This window comes from Salvelinus sp. IW2-2015, linkage group LG10 (assembly GCF_002910315.2).
Source record: "Salvelinus sp. IW2-2015 linkage group LG10, ASM291031v2, whole genome shotgun sequence".
Lineage (NCBI taxonomy): Eukaryota > Metazoa > Chordata > Actinopteri > Salmoniformes > Salmonidae > Salvelinus > Salvelinus sp. IW2-2015.
This window is the reverse complement of record NC_036850.1, coordinates 19,834,454-19,850,528: the sequence shown is the minus strand read 5'-3', so window position 1 is coordinate 19,850,528 and position 16,075 is coordinate 19,834,454. Positions and strand designations below refer to the sequence as shown.

At 42.7% G+C, this 16,075-nt stretch overlaps 1 protein-coding gene across 2 annotated transcripts in view; it reads left to right on the top strand.

The window, feature by feature from the left end:
- Positions 1 to 16,075, top strand: part of alx4a (ALX homeobox 4a) — a 72,840-nt gene that overhangs the window by 20,208 nt on the left and 36,557 nt on the right. For both annotated transcript variants that reach the window (XM_070445458.1, XM_023995656.2), the window contains exon 2: positions 9,886 to 10,199. In XM_070445458.1, the coding sequence (XP_070301559.1) occupies positions 9,886 to 10,199 (314 nt within the window). The remainder of the gene's footprint in view (positions 1 to 9,885; positions 10,200 to 16,075) is intronic.

The following is a 16,075-nucleotide window of genomic DNA, read 5'->3' as shown; positions in this document are numbered from 1 at the left end:
CCTATTATATAGTCATTATATAGCTTCTAATATTTAGATCATTCTGAACAAGAAAATATTCACCTGAAATAAATGAGTAAATACTCTGATCCAAATTTGAACCCAAACGTGGTATGCCTATAACATTAAGGCTACAAGTTATTCAAATTAAACATAATATTCCCTTTTTCACATATTTCATTTCCAATCCTGTGTTACGGCCTTGCTTAACATTTGGTACGTAATGACTCACAGGAGAGGCGTGCGTAATATAGCGCTGAAAAGATCAGGCCAGCACATAAATCTGTAAAAAATTACGCTCGGCATATACAAAGTCAACTAATGAAAACGTATAGACACGGGCTGAAATTTGAATGATCGATGTGAAAGTGCGTTTGAATCACATAGACCTATACTAAAAAATCAAACACATTGTCACGCTTTCCTATCAACTCGGGGTCATATTTGAAATGGAATGCGTTATTGTCCGGGGAAGAGTTTTGATGTTCTATAAACCTACCAGATCACATAGTCAATCACGAGATCTTACTTAGGGTCACGTTTTAAAGACCCTAAACCTGGTATAGGAAGCCTTATTGGTTTCGACCACAGGTATAAGTCATGGCAGGAAATTCAACGGAGACTTCGTGAGTTATTACTTCAATCAGGCTTAAGCAGGTAGGCTGAAATTCCTGGAGTCACAGTCTTTACAATATTTCCCACTAGACACCGCGGGGACCTTTGAACATAATACCAGCGCTGTTTTCGGGAGATTTCAAGGGAGTTTGTTTCTTTTTGCGTTCAGCTGAACTTGCCGGTGGCCTGTAGTCTACATAACGTCACACACTCGGTAGATGTAAAGAAAATGTTTTCTGCTGTTAATCTCAAACAAACCGCTATAAATAATACTTAGCCTTATGATGCCTTCCTAATATATCTTATTAAAGCAATACGTGAGCCACTAAAAAAGAAAGTTTACACCAAAGGACATGTCTAATATTTTACAACGGATGACACATTCGAATTCAACAATATAAGACTATTTTCTTTCCATGATAAGACCACTCAATATTGTTAAATGACCTTTCAAAACAAAGGGCCCAGTAAAATGTGATGTTCTATGGCAGGGTTTCCCAAACTTGGTCCTAGCCCCCCCCCCCCCCCCCCCCCCCCCCCCCCCCCTCTGGGAGCCTGTTTAGTTTTTTGTCCTAGCACTACACAGTTGATTTAAATAACCAAGTCATCATAAAGCGTTGGTTATTTGAATCAGCTGTGTAGTGCTAGTACAAAAAAACTCCCAGGGGAGGCCCAGGACCAAGTTTGAGAAACCCTGTTCTATGGTATCACAGGACCCTGGCTGGGTAGACCATGCACGTTTTTACAGTGGACGTCACCCTTACAGCAGCCTTGCCTGGCAACAGGTATGACTGACTCCTCAGACAGAGCGAACATTAAAGAGCAGGCAGGAAAGTCTCAGCACTACAGGAGACCTCCACCATTAATGTGACTCAGATGTACATCAGCACTTCCCCCAGTTATTTTCATACTTTCAAAGGCCAGCCCCTCGTAACCACAGGCAGTCCTTGCGTGTCCAAGAGGTGACTGGWTTGTGTAACCTTGCTAAACAAGTGCGCATACAAATACACAACATGTCACCAATACAATATTTGTTTATGGGGTGGGTCGCAAGTGATTGAAAGGATCAGTGAATGATTTTGTGGACATTAACATGCTGTACTGTGCTTACAAATCTTTACGTACTGTAAGAGGAAGGAAACAAATACTTTGTGCCTGCAACTTAGAAATGAGGCAAAGGGAAATGTATTGTTTTGTCAACCAAATTGTAAAGGACAGCTAGAACCCTTTAGATTTTCATACAGGTTTTCTAAGCCACCGTTGAATTATGGTAAAAAAAACTGTGGCTCCAAAAGAGTACAGGGTAACAAATGGCATGGTTTCAACCATTCCTCCATTCAAACCTCTTAAGATGAAACAATGGGACACTTTCTACGGCCCATCAGTCCAGTTACATTGAGGTTCTCTCAGGTCCAGCAGCCCTGGACCAACARTATGCTACTTCAGGGACAACATATACAAGGTCTGTGCATTAGCAGTAGGGGAGAGCAGTCCCTTTCCTAGCCGGGTCTACATGCAGTGATAAAAGCTTGTAGACTCCACTGGACTCCAGGCTCCATTAACCACTCCTCTCCTCCAGGTAGTAGGATATTTAGGGCCTGGCTCTGAACATCTCAGGGAGAGTGGACAAAATTCAACCTGATAGAATCTGACAACAGGTGGCCTTTACATTGGGGGATTGTGTTTTTTTACATTAAAATATATAGTAGAATAGAATAAGATGGAATAATAGATCGTTTCTTGACTTGGTTTGACACACACAAACAATGCACATTGTCAGAGATAGCTATCCTTGGCTTCTCTGCCGTGTCAAGAGGGGTCAGAGTACTCACTGACAACGTAACCTCCAAACTAGGAACATCAATCTCTTTATATTTTTCTTGAAGCAACAGGAGTTTTCCTCTTATGGTGCTTGACCATCTTCCCTGAGGACAGGATACAGAGACCTTTAACTATGACTGACCTTTTTAGAAGAGCTGTACCCCAAAATTCTTCAGAGAGAATTGATCTAAAACCCAAAAGAATCCAAACAGAAACGTACATTATGTTTTCGCAACAATTGTAGTCAAGATCACTACTTACTTTAACATTCCAAGTGCTTTTCCAATGAACTATTCGTGAGCTATAAACGGAGAGAGGAAGCTCCTTTGTTGTGACATTACAAGCATTTGGTATATAGTTGTGGTTACAATATTGTGTTTTCACTCAAAGAGAGGGAGGATATAGGAGGTGTGAATAAACTGTCCTGTGAGATCCTTTCAATCTAGACTGAAGCCACCAACACCCCATCTGCTGCCCTTTCTCTCTCTACCGTCTTTAGTACAGCACAACCATTTGAGCCTTTCTTTCTGTCCGTCTGTGCTGATTGATATGAGCAGCGGGTAATAGAAACCAGCCATGGAAGTGCTGCGAAGCCTGGAGAACCAGGACACACTTCAGCAGGTTGCTGACATGACTAGAGGTGACAAGGACCTAGGATCATTTTACCAGTTAACTCGTATTTTGGCACAGCAATTTACATTAGGCTCAATCTGCGCGGCCGGAGTGAGACAGGGCTACATTGAACCTCGTACTCCAGGCCTTCTCTCAGCCCGGCAGTCAGATCCTCTGCTGTGTAACTAAACCCTCCATGGTTGAGGCCCTCAGAGGACGCTTACTGATCAGACATCCAGCACAAAGAATATCCCAGAAGATTAGAGTCTGTAATATCACCTACTGCGTATACATTTTCTCAGACGTTATAGTACAGTAAAAAGTTAGCATGTCCATTGGCCTGGACAGTGGCACCCATCACAAGAACTGAAATTATAAGCATGTTGCTTTTTTCTATAAACTACCCATTGAATCACATTATTTCACATGGTGTTTCCTAATGACAGAGTACTATGTAAGTTCACATGGGAGCTGATGTAAATCATTTTAAGAAGCCTAGATGAAATTATATATTATTTAACAAGCAGATGATCATTTTTGCTTAGTTACAAGTGATTATCAATTCGGACCACGAAGGACAATCTAGTGCTCTTTCCACATTGTATTTACTTCAGTATAACAATGCTATTGTCAGAAGTGGAATCCACATTATGCTAAGAGGACAGTGACCAACCTGTCTTTTATTATGGCATTCCCGTGCACTCGTAAAATGGATGTTTGCTTCATTGTGGTTTTTAACATCACCCGAGAGATTCAGACCTCACTGGGAAAGGAGGAGGGAACATAACGTCAACTGTTAGATAAACTGAGAGGATCTCACATTAAGAAGCCTTCCCCTCTCAAGGGGTCTYCCTCTGCATTCATTCAAATAACCTCAAATCTATTGGAACATGAAGGCTTTCTTTCCTTTAGTCATTTCAGTACAGTACTGGTTAAAACCACAGCGTACGCAGTCAAATATTATTTTRCATGAACTTTGCATTACACTGGGTATTATATCTCCAACACAACTTACAGTGTTGTTACAGTTATTACTGTGTATTTACATGGGTATAAGAGCAGGGGAAAGTGTTTCCAGATATGCTAATAAGTTGGTTTCAGAAAGACAAATAGAGCTTTGTTCCTTCATCTTATGTGTAATTGTCTAACAGTGTCTTGACCTTGTTTTAGAGCTAGCCAAACTGTGGAAAAGGCACTGAGTAGACCCTAGCCCAGTCTCAGGCTAGTGGAGATCCTSCCATGCTCTGGGGCCTGAGAGAGACTCTCAGACAGATGAAGAACCTTGAAGAGAGAGGGGTGATTTATCAGTGTCTCAGGCTTTATGGATACGCTCCCATAGCAGTTGTTTTTTGGCGCAGCGTGTGCACTTCACAGCAGCCTGATGGGATGAATCATCCCTCTCACTGTTTGACTTCAAAGTGGACGCTTACCTATCAGATGCTCCCAAACTACYGTAGCTATAAGCTAGTCAGAGARGTWCTTATGGAACTKTYTCATCCGTTAGSTGAGGTTTTGTTTAYGGCGTCAGGCATATGAGAGGGCAGCAGGGATATGAGAAAGGCATGGGCCTAGTGAGCACCARCTTAGGCTAACCTTGAACTGTTTCAATGACTGCAATTGACACCATAGCCTACTCATACTGCGGTGCTATTCGTAGTGGTGTCATGGTGCTCCTGACCAGGAACAAGATCGTTTAAGAAGGACTGGTTTATAWGAACTGCTGAGACTCGACTCCATCTGCCTTTGGGTAGGCGATTAGCTCTGGTTTTGCAAATGGCCGTGTAGGCAGAGGGCTTGCTAATAAGGCTCTCCCCATGCTAATGCCTTGTGGTGACACACTCACAGGCTGCAATAAAATGGATCAATGTCTCTCACATCACTTTTCATTYGTCATGATGTAGGCATGACAAAGTTTACATCTCAACACACCAGTCAGTCTCTCCATCCACTACCTGTGTTAGTTAGTGTGTCTGTATGTAACAGCCTCACAGCCAGCGGAACGGGCCGGAAGAGAGGACTTCACAGAGATGGCGGGACTTCAGAGCACAAAGCTTCCCATTATGATTCAATCCATATTTTAAGAAGGGAAAACAAACCAAATTAGAGTTACAAATAAACGCTTAGCAGAGAAAACAGCTTACACAAATTTCCTCTGCACCCTGGGTCCAGTCAAAACAGGGATCTATCAAGCCTAGACTACACACACTTAATCTCTTTWATTTATGTTTTCTAATATTTAGGGATATTTYTYYRGGTTTKGGAATATTTTRYCATTAATCGCTCTCAGTCACCGCAGGGTGTCTAATTTATAGTGTTTCTTTTAAATGCTGTGAGCTGACCCTAGCCGTCCTTTYCAATAAAGAGGCTGGGGAGGCGCCCTGTCGCTTTACTGCCAGTTAAATTACACTTTGATGTTCCCCTCTCGTTTTTGACAGCGACTTAACGTCTGTCCCCAGTGAAGGTCTGACCCTTGCTAACTTTAAGGGGTCCAGCACGGATATCCAAGGGCAGGAACTATAGTMATTTACCCCTCATAGCAWAGCTGCTATGATGATCATATCTATTACTCTAACGTAACCATCTTTTTTCTTATTTTGACATTTTCTRTGGACACAACTTTTTAAAMGACTTASAGTGCAAAATATAAAATKACGTTTGAAGACATTTTTTTGTGGGGAAATGTAGACGCTATTAAAAKGGGTTTACAAGACCCTGTGTTGCTCTGCAGGCAGGTGTGAATACTRTTAGGGTTAAACTGCCAATTAGTTCTCTGGTTTAACCTCACCCMTCTTCTCTCTCACCCACTGATGAACTCTGCTTTCAGACCCTCTTGGTTTCAGCTTGGTCAGATCTGGACTGATTTAGTAGAGTATTCTGTTTCCTTGACAGTGTAAAGAATAATATGAAGATTTCAGTTCTGAACTACCTTGTACTTGGACACAGCCACAGTTYTGTATCACATCTCATTATTTCTTACTTTAAACAAACATACAAATAGCATAAGACAGCAGTTATACAACTGGAAAGGAAGAGGGAAGCTATTTCAATTTTAGATCACAGCAGTTGTACAGTCACTGTAGACTTGGTATGTCAGATCCCTAACAGGGTTGGGGCAGACAAAGAACAATGGGCTCCAGACGYGCCTCTCTCCGTCAGAGARCTGTAATTGGAACTGATGTGGAATCTTGGATCCAAAGTAAAAAAKRAAAAAAATCWGTGAACACTGCTGTAGAGCAGATTCCTCTAAATGGGAAACACGCATGCTATGAGGTTTTAGCAGAAGGGACTGAGGAGTTTATTGTCTGCTTGCCTCCAAGTGTTGTATCAGGGATGCTGAGATCTAGGTCTGTATAACAGGTAAAAKGTGAAAATGAGAGGGGGGTTGTAACCACTGATAAATTACAGCAGCATGTCAGAACATATCCTGKCATAGAGACAGAAGTGTCTTTSCTTTATACAGTATATAACATATCATACTTTCACTAAGCCAAAATATGATTGTGTAATCCGATCAGCTAAGGTGAAAGTGTCTGAGTATCAGTTATCTTCAGGAAAATCCACCATGATGCTCATTGGAAATGTCTGCCTGCCCAATCAGTGATCATGAAATGTAGTGAGGAATGCCACTCTGACATTGCTCATCCTAATATTCATACATTCCTTAATTCCATTATTTTACTTTTAGGTTGTGTGTATTGTGTGTATTGTTGTGAATTGTTAGATATTACTGCACTGTTGGAGCTAGAAACACAAGCATTTCGCTACACCCGCAAAAACATCTGCTAAACATGTGTATGTGACAAATACAATTTGATTGGATTTAATGATGCTGTATTTCTGAAATACTTTAGTGATGACTACTTTTAGTGATGACTGATAAGCTCTTTACCTCCATAGGAGAGTTGGAGAAAATATTGCCTCTGCGATTTCAGAAGGACCTCTCCATGCCAATTACTCTCAGTGGGCTTCTTGCTACAGGCATATCTCCTTCTATCCGTCTTTTACTAACCCAACTCTGTTAACAGGAAGAAACAATTCAACATTAGCCTTTAATGGCTGTGTTCACTCAGGGCTCCCTCCACTGCATGGGTATCTTGACTGACATTATTTGCAGTAAGACTTTCTCATGTTCCTCATCCATATGACCCAGCCCCCGGAAGGGCCCACTGCTGTTCACCTTGGGCAGTGGAGAATGCCTTGCCTCGCAGCCACGGCCCAGCGCACAGATAACAAGCGGGAGATTGTCACAGTACCCTGCCCCTGCCAAAAACCATCAATGACACAGGGCATAAACAAGAGTCTTTGATCAGCTGCAGAGAGCCCTTGATTTCAAGCAGCCTGACAGCCTTGCCTTGTTGAGACCATCGGTGCAGGGCATATGATGAGGGAATAACTAGAAATGATTACGTTTTGGTAAATGCGTTGAGCTCGCTCGTCTCAGGCTTAACAGGATGTGTCAGTCCTGGGCAGGCATCAGGCAATGTGGGAGCCATTATACCCCTGGCCAGGGCCAGGGCCCGGGCCCCTGTCGATGCTGCCTGCCTGCCTGACAGTCCACAGTGACCAGGGTGCTCGGCAGCAGCCTGGAGAAGGCAAACTGACACAGCCAGAGAGAGTGAGCATNTTTTACTAACCCAACTCTGTTAACAGGAAGAAACAATTCAACATTAGCCTTTAATGGCTGTGTTCACTCAGGGCTCCCTCCACTGCATGGGTATCCTGACTGACATTATTTGCAGTAAGACTTTCTCATGTTCCTCATCCATATGGCCCAGCCCCCGGGAGGGCCCACTGCTGTTCACCTGGTGCAGTGGAGAATGCCTTGCCTCGCAGCCACGGCCCAGCGCACGAATAACAAGTGGGAGATTGTCACAATACCCTGCGCCTGCCAAAAACCATCAATGACACAGGGCATAAACAAGAGTCTTTGATCAGCAGAGAGCCCTTGATTTCAAAAAGCCTGACAGCCTTGCCTTGTTGGGACTATCGGTGCAGGGCATATGATGAGGGAATAACTAGAAATGATTTACATTTTGGTAAATGCGTTGAGCTAGCTCGTCTCAGGCTTAACAGGATGTGTCAGTCCTGGGCAGGCAGCAGGCAATGTGGGAGCCATTATACCCCTGGCCAGGGCCAGGGCCCCGGACCCCGATCGATGCTGCCTGCCTGCCTGACAGTCCACAGTGACCAGGGTGCTCGGCAGCAGCCTGGAGAAGGCAAACTGACACAGCCAGAGAGAGTGAGCATGCTGCTGAGACGGCTCAAATCAGACCCTCACAATTATTTACCAACACCAGGAGTAATCTTTTTCCTCATATCCAACTCTGAGGGAAAAGTTCTAACTTACAGTATGACAATAACAGACAGAATGAGAGTTGGAGGTTTTGAGAATCAGACGGGTGAAACATAACAGTGCAACAGTGATTGGTATAARTGAACAACTWAATTACAATATTATGGTAGGAAGAGRGGCTTTYCCTAAGTGTGGCCCCTGGAGTAAACAAATCCTACAGCACAAGGCTTCTATTTCTCATGGTGTCATTGACTGTTATGCGGCTCCCTTTACCCAAGTCCTTGAAAGGTGTGTAGGGCGGGGGACCRAGGGTGTGTGTATCATCAGATGAGCTATCAGGTCCCCTCACCTTGCAGCACATTACCCAACAAGGCTCTGTGTGGAGGGCCGGAGGGCATGCTGCCCTGCTGTGTTGAAAGCAGTACGCACACCAGAAGCTCACATGCACACCTACACCCCCTGGCTCTAACTTGACAAGGCTTTACCCCAGCCTCAGATAAGAAATGAGCACATCCCAACCCTGGGCTCCCTAAAATAACTCCCTGTYTCTTAGAGCTAAGCTAAACAGAGGGGAGCGTAGTGCCTGGACTCACCACTAGACCGAGCCAGAGGGGACGTCACCAAGCAGAGGGGTTGAGAAGCAGATGTGAGGTTTGGCTTGGACCCCAAACCATATTCTATACCCCCTTGAACAGCCTAGAGCCCAAGGGGGAGGGTTTGCAGTTCATGTGAGTGAGTATGACAACACATTGCCTTCCCAGGACCCYAAACAAACCCCTTAATAGAAGCCGTAATGGAGAGAGTTTAATGATCCACAGGCAGGGAGGGCAGTAAGGGCACAGAAGATTGGCACTATTGTGGAATAATGAACGAACGGCACACTGGCACAAACAGCATCATGGGAATTTATGATCAGTAGGTTGACTGAGGTTTCACGGATAGGCTGCTGTGTGTGTTTCCCCTCGCTACAAATTACCGTCCAGCAAATTGCCACTGACACTCTTGTTGCCGGGTTAGTTTGGTCGTGTTACTAAGTGAGCTTCAGCTTGCAGCCGCACCACAGACCACACCCGGCCCACGTGTCTGCGTTAAAGACCTGAGTTCCCCCAGCGTAAGACCTGACTCCAACCCCAACCATACTGAGAGAGAGAGAGAGAGAGCGAGAGAGACGTGAAAACCTGTAATTTTCTATTATTTTGCAATTACTGCCTGCCAGGGTGTCTGTTTCTATGATTTATGAGCAGCGGTATGGAGGGAGTGTTCTGGGAGTCACACAGCTTACACATACACTCCTAACCACACCATGAACCAGAGTCCAGACCTGGAACCAGCTGTCCAGGGAGCTTTCAAAGAACAACATGCTGCAAGAGTCATTTAATCCTTGTGCTAGTGCTATATAATACTGTAAACACAGTCTAAATGAGTTTTCTGTTGCACATCAGTCCCAAAACATAGGGTGTCAATAATAACCACATCCATAATAATTGAGCACAGTACGAGATATAATGTGCTCTAACACCTCCCTTCTCTCATCCTCTCTCCAGGTAAAGACAGCTCAGGACTGACAGACTCTGACCTGACCCCGAACTCTGACCYCTCTGGGATGGACGGCAGCTACCTGAGTGTGAAGGATCAAGGCGTGAAGGGCCACTCGGACCGACCAGGCTCGGACATGGCCAGCCCCATGGACAAGGGCGAGGGTGAGAGCAACAAGGGCAAGAAGAGGCGTAACCGCACCACCTTCACCAGCTACCAACTGGAGGAGCTGGAGAAGGTCTTCCAGAAGACCCACTACCCAGATGTGTACGCCCGCGAGCAGCTGGCCCTCCGGACTGACCTGACTGAGGCCCGGGTACAGGTAAGACTGGCTAACCTGAGAGGAGCTCTACTGCTAACCGCTACTTACTCAGGTCCTGTGAAGATCTGGGACTTCAGTCTAGCAGTATCACCTTCATTACACATCAATAACAGTTATGATCACCGTTATAAACAGAAGCACAATTCRTAGAGTTCTATACTTGAGCATCCTTTACTTTAGGCCACGACTGGCCAAACAGGAACAAGGACCAACGCTATCTCGAATCAGATGGCGGCTGTTAGTTACTGAAAGGACTTGAACAAAAACCGGACAAAGCCAATGACTAGGAGACTGTGGATAGAACCACATTAATCCCTCAACATCTGTGGCTTTGGAGAGATAACGTCGCCAAGACACCAGGGTGAGAGTGAGATTTATCTGGTAATGTGGGAGTAGGGGCCAACGCAGGGCAGGAGGCCCCAAGGGGCTGAGGATGGAGCTGGGCCTCATATGTTCACTGTCAAGAGAGCAGACTTTCATTCACATATGAGGAGACTCGCTTGGTTCTGCTCAGCTCCACACCCTAGCCTGCACCTGAACCCCTGGACTTCTGAACCTCTGAACTGAGCTCTGTAAGTGGCTAACCAGGCCGGGGCTACAAACATACAACCTTTGACCTTTGATTTACATATAATCCGTCAATGACTACTGCCGCATTCCAGCATTGGTGGATAGCTGATGAGACTCCCCTCGTTCGGAACACAGACACAGACACGGACACACACACACACACACACACACACGTGTGCACACGCAAAGTCTACCAAAAGCCCTTGGATTCATAGTGTTTTTCTTTCATTAACATCCTGTTCAGGAAGAATGTGTCCCTCCCGTGGTCTCGGGGGTAGGTGTGAAAACCTTCCCGAGTCTCTGGTAAGTTGTGAGGTTCGCAGCAGCCATCRTGCACTATTCCATAGGAAACATGCCACGATATACAGTACAATACCAACACAAATATCTGTAAATACAAACGTCATGTGAAAGTAAAGAGAGCAAGTGCTCTTTGAAAGAGTCTAAGGGATGAGATCAGGCTAGATATTTATATGACGTGCTGGCACAGTGGCCAGAAACCCCTCACAGTGAAACCCAGGAAGTCCCTGAAGCCAGAGGGTTGTAATTCAGCCTAGAGCTCTCTCTCTCTCTCTCTCTCTCTCTCTCTCTCTCTCTCTCTCTCTCTCTCTCTCTCTCTCTCTCTCTCTCTCTCTCTGGAGACGAGGGAGAGAGAGAGAGAGAGAAGAGAGAGAGAGAAGCAGCGCGCGAGCACATGAAAGAGAGGCAGGACGGTACAGTAGAATGGAGTTAATAGAAAAAAAAAAAATTAAAAAACAAAGAAAAAGAAAAAATAAAAAAAAAAAGAAAAAGGAGATGTAAGAAAGAAAAAAAGAAATAAAGAAGACAAAAAAAAACGAAGAAAAAAAAAAGCAAAACATAAGAAAGAAAAAAAAAAAAAAAAAAAATAAAACAAAATAATTGGAGAACAGTATAAAGTAATGCCAAAACAAAATAAACAAAAAATTTTTAGGTCAGTGTGGTGTTTTGTGTGTAAAAAAGTATATATTTTAACTTAGAGGGCAAGTCTGTATAAAGAAATGATAATTTGTATAACAATTTATGGAACAGTGAATAAAAGAGAAAACGATGCTGGGCCAATTGTGCGCAAATGCACACTATAATAGGGACTGGCCCAAATCACAAAGACGGAAATAGTGATCTGCAGCCTGGATTCGCCAACCAGCGGCACTGTACAGTGACCCGTGCCTTCTTGCGACCGAGATGCCAGTGCCTTACTGCTGTGGTCCATGTGTGTTTTACTATTTTTAACCTGTACTAGAATGCTTAAAAGGGCAGCTAAAATTTTAAATATCAGTATAGTTTATATGTTTTTTTTGTCAAGGAAAACATAACGGATATTGGCCAGAAATGTCATGGTTGCGGGTGGAACTCACTCAGTGGTATAATATACCATTATTATGCCCTCTGAAGTTGTTCTAACTTTTTAGCCATATAAAAAACTCCAATATTCAAATTCTTGCTACAACTAAGACCGCAAGTCGAGCCGGTCGTGTCACCAAATTGGAAATTTAACAATCTATACATTTGGCTTAAAAAAATACAATACAAGATTTGTAATATCTCATATTTTTACCAAGATCTAGTCGCTTCTAGGCAATTTTTAACATCTAGGATGTTTGGATTGCAGTATTCTCTCAGAGTGAAAACGTTTGCATGCAATAAATACACTTAAATTGAAGAAACCTATGTGGGTGACCACCACCGACGAAGGGATGCAGTTGCTTTGGCTACCGGAACCCGCATTTGCCCTCCCCCACCAAAATTGGACGCGCGTAAATAAATTGACATAAGGTCAATTGTCCGGGAGAAGAAAAAAATCCCAATTGCGGAAAAAACAGGGGACACTTTTTTAGCCTCTTACACTGATGGAAGTACGTCAACACCGTGGGCATTGCCTTGCTGTTTGGGGTTGTAAGGGCTGGGTGTCTGTATCATAGGGCACTCTCGAGATATTAGCTGATGTACGAAGGGCTATATAAATAAACTTGGCTTGATTGCATTGAATATGAATGTAAATGGACAATATGATGTTCAGCAGTGGCAATATCTGAGATCTATAGGTTTAATTTGAACTATTTTTATGGAATTAAACTTGGCATGTCGTATTAGGCTACAGTATATTGTTACATCTTTGTTAATCAACACCGTAACATACAGATACAGAGCGGTCGAGTGGAAAACCGGTGTCGCATACTGAAGTGGGAGCTCTTTACTGCAAGCATTTAAAAGCAGGAACAGAAGGAAGCTTCAACAGGCAGGCGTCACACAACATGAAGGCCACTTGCAAACGGAGCTGGAGGCTATACATTTTTTCGAAAACATATACTTAAATTGTTTGAAACCGAACAATTAATACATATGTTGTGAGGATGTTTAACTTGATAGCCAGACAACGGAAGTCAATCTATTAGATTCTCCTTCTAAATTTCTATACGGTATATTTTAATCTGTCATTTTTGGACAATGTTTGTCCCGCTAATCTGCAATATGACAATCGAACTTGCGCTAGCCCTAATGCCTTGTGCGCATAACTGTCGCGCCTTAATAATGTCGCAAGAGGGTCATAAATAGTTTAATGTCCAGGACATGGTTTAAGATAAACGTTAGTAAGAGTTCTTGGGTGTGCAGTTCAGCTCTCATGGGTGCTTTTTTAAAGTGTTTTAATGTAACATAGGGTGTTTTTTAATGTAACCATAGGATGTTTTTAATGTAAACTAGGGTTTGGTTTTATGTAACCAGATAGGTGTTTTTAATGTGGGGGCATAGGGAATGATTTTTAATTAACATAGTTTTATGTAACTGGTTTGGTTTTAATGTAACAATTAGGGTGATTCTTTATGTAACATAGGCGTGTTTTAATGTAACCATAGTGGTGTTTTAAGTACGCACTAAGGGATGTTTTAATGTAAACTAGAGGTTTAGTGTTTTTACATGTAACCATAGGGTGTTTTAATGGTAACCATAGGGTTTGGTTTTTAATGTAACCAATAGGGTGTTTTCAATGTAACGGAGGGTTTGGTTTTAATGTAACCATAGGGTGTTTTTAATGTACTCATTAGGTGGGTTTAATGTAAGGCATAGGGTTTGGTTTTAATGTAACATAGGGTGTTTTTAATGTAGGACGCATAGGTGTTTTAATGTAACATAGGGGGGTGTTTTATGATAAACCATAGGGTGTTTTAATGTAACCATAGGGTTTGGTTTTTACATGTAACCGATAGGGTGTTTTAAATTTGTGGCCCGATAGGGGTTTTAAATGATAACGATAGGGTGTTTTAATGTAACAGGGTAGGGTGTTTTAAGTAACGCTAGGGTTTGGTTTTAATGTACCATGAGGCGGTGTTTAATGTAACCATAGGGTGTTTTAATGTAACCATAGGGGGTTTTGCGTTTTAATCTGTAACCATAGGGTGTTTTTATGTAACCATAGGGTGTTTATAAATGTAACCATAGGGTGTTTTAAATGTAACCTAGGGTTTGGGTTTTTAATGTAACCATAGGGGTGTTTTAATGTAAGGCCATAGGGGTTTTGGTTTTAATGTAACCATAGGGTTTTGGTTTTAATGTATTACCATAGGTTTGGTTTTAATGTACCATAGGGTTTGGTTTTTTAATGTAACCAATAGGGTTTGGGTTTTAATGTAACCATAGGGTGGTTTTAATGTAACCATACGGGTGTTTTAATGTAACCATAGGGGTGTTTTAATGTAACCATAGGGTGGTTTTAATTGTAACATAGGGTGTTTTAATGGCTACCATAGTGTGGGGTGTTTTAAATGTAAGCTAGGGTTGGGTTTTAATGTAAACATGAGGGTTTGGTTTAATGTAACCATAGGGTGGTTTTTTATGTTAACCATAGGGTCTTGGTTTGTATGTAACATTAGGGTGTTTTTAATGTAACACGCATAGTGGTTTTTGGTTTTAATGTAACATAGGGTGTATTTATGTAACCGGATGGGGTGTTTTTAAATGTAACCATTGGGTGTTTGTGATGTAACCATAGGGTGTTTTCAATGTAACATAGAGTGTTTTTTGATGTTTAACCATAGGGTGTTTTAATGTAACCATAGGGTGTTTTAATGTAACATCAGGGTGTTTTTAATGTAACCATAGGGTTGTGTTTTTAAATGTAACCATAGGGTGTTTTAATTGTAACCATAAGGGTGTTTAATGTAACCACTAGGGGTGTTTTAAAGATGTTACCATAAGGGTGTTTTAAATGTAACCATACGGGTGTTTTAATGGTGGGGAACATAGGGTGTTTTTAAATGTAACCATAGGGTGTTTAATGTAACCATAGGTGTTTTAATGTAGATAGGAGGGTGGTTTGTAACTGTAACCTAGGCCTACTGGGTTGGTATGAACTTGAGAATAGGTCAGTCGCCAGGCAACTGTCCAGAGTCTGTTTGGAAAATGGATCCATTGTCTCAAGCAGACGGCAGACTGCAAAAAGAACGGGTAAAGGGGCTTGTCTACTCTGGGGGATAATAGATTGACATGTGTTTGTTACTGAGGTCATCTTGTATGGGCTTGTAGTTAAATGGTGGAAGATTAATTCTAATTTCAAAGGTGGCAAAAACAGTCAAATTTGGGGGTGCAAGGACTCACATCATTGCATCCTTGCATGAACTTGCATGTTCTGTTAATATGGAAATTACCATCATTCTAAATTCGGATTTCTGTTAATCTGAGCAACGTAAGCGTCGGATGCCTAATCAAGGTTTTGGCCCCAATGCATATGGGAAGAGGTGGAAGATTTATCAATGTCTGAAAATTTTTAAAAATGTTTGGGCTGGGTCAATGTCTAGTCGCACATTTTCTAATGTAAACGCCATGCTGGGGGTAACTCATCTACCTCATAGAAACGCCATTTCACTACAGTACTGGCACTACCCATAAGAAACTTCATTCCATCCTACAGTACTCACTACCATCAGAAAGCTCATGTCGCATCTACAGTAGGCTCCTACCGGGCATAGAAACTCTCATTCCACTACAGTCAACGTCACTACAGACTGCATAGAACTCATTCCACTCAGCTTAATACTACTCGGACAAGGCCTTATAGAAACTCCATTCCAATTCTACAGTAACTCACTAGCAGATGCCATGCTGCCACTCCATAGAACGGTCATCTCACTACAGTAATCACTTAGGTCGCCCCATAAGAATCATTCCATCTACAGTAATCACTACCATAGAACTCATTCCACTAACAGTAACTTCACTACGCCATAGAACTCTTCCACTAAGTAACTCGCTACCGCCAGCAATAGAACTCATGTCCAAACAAGTACCGCTAA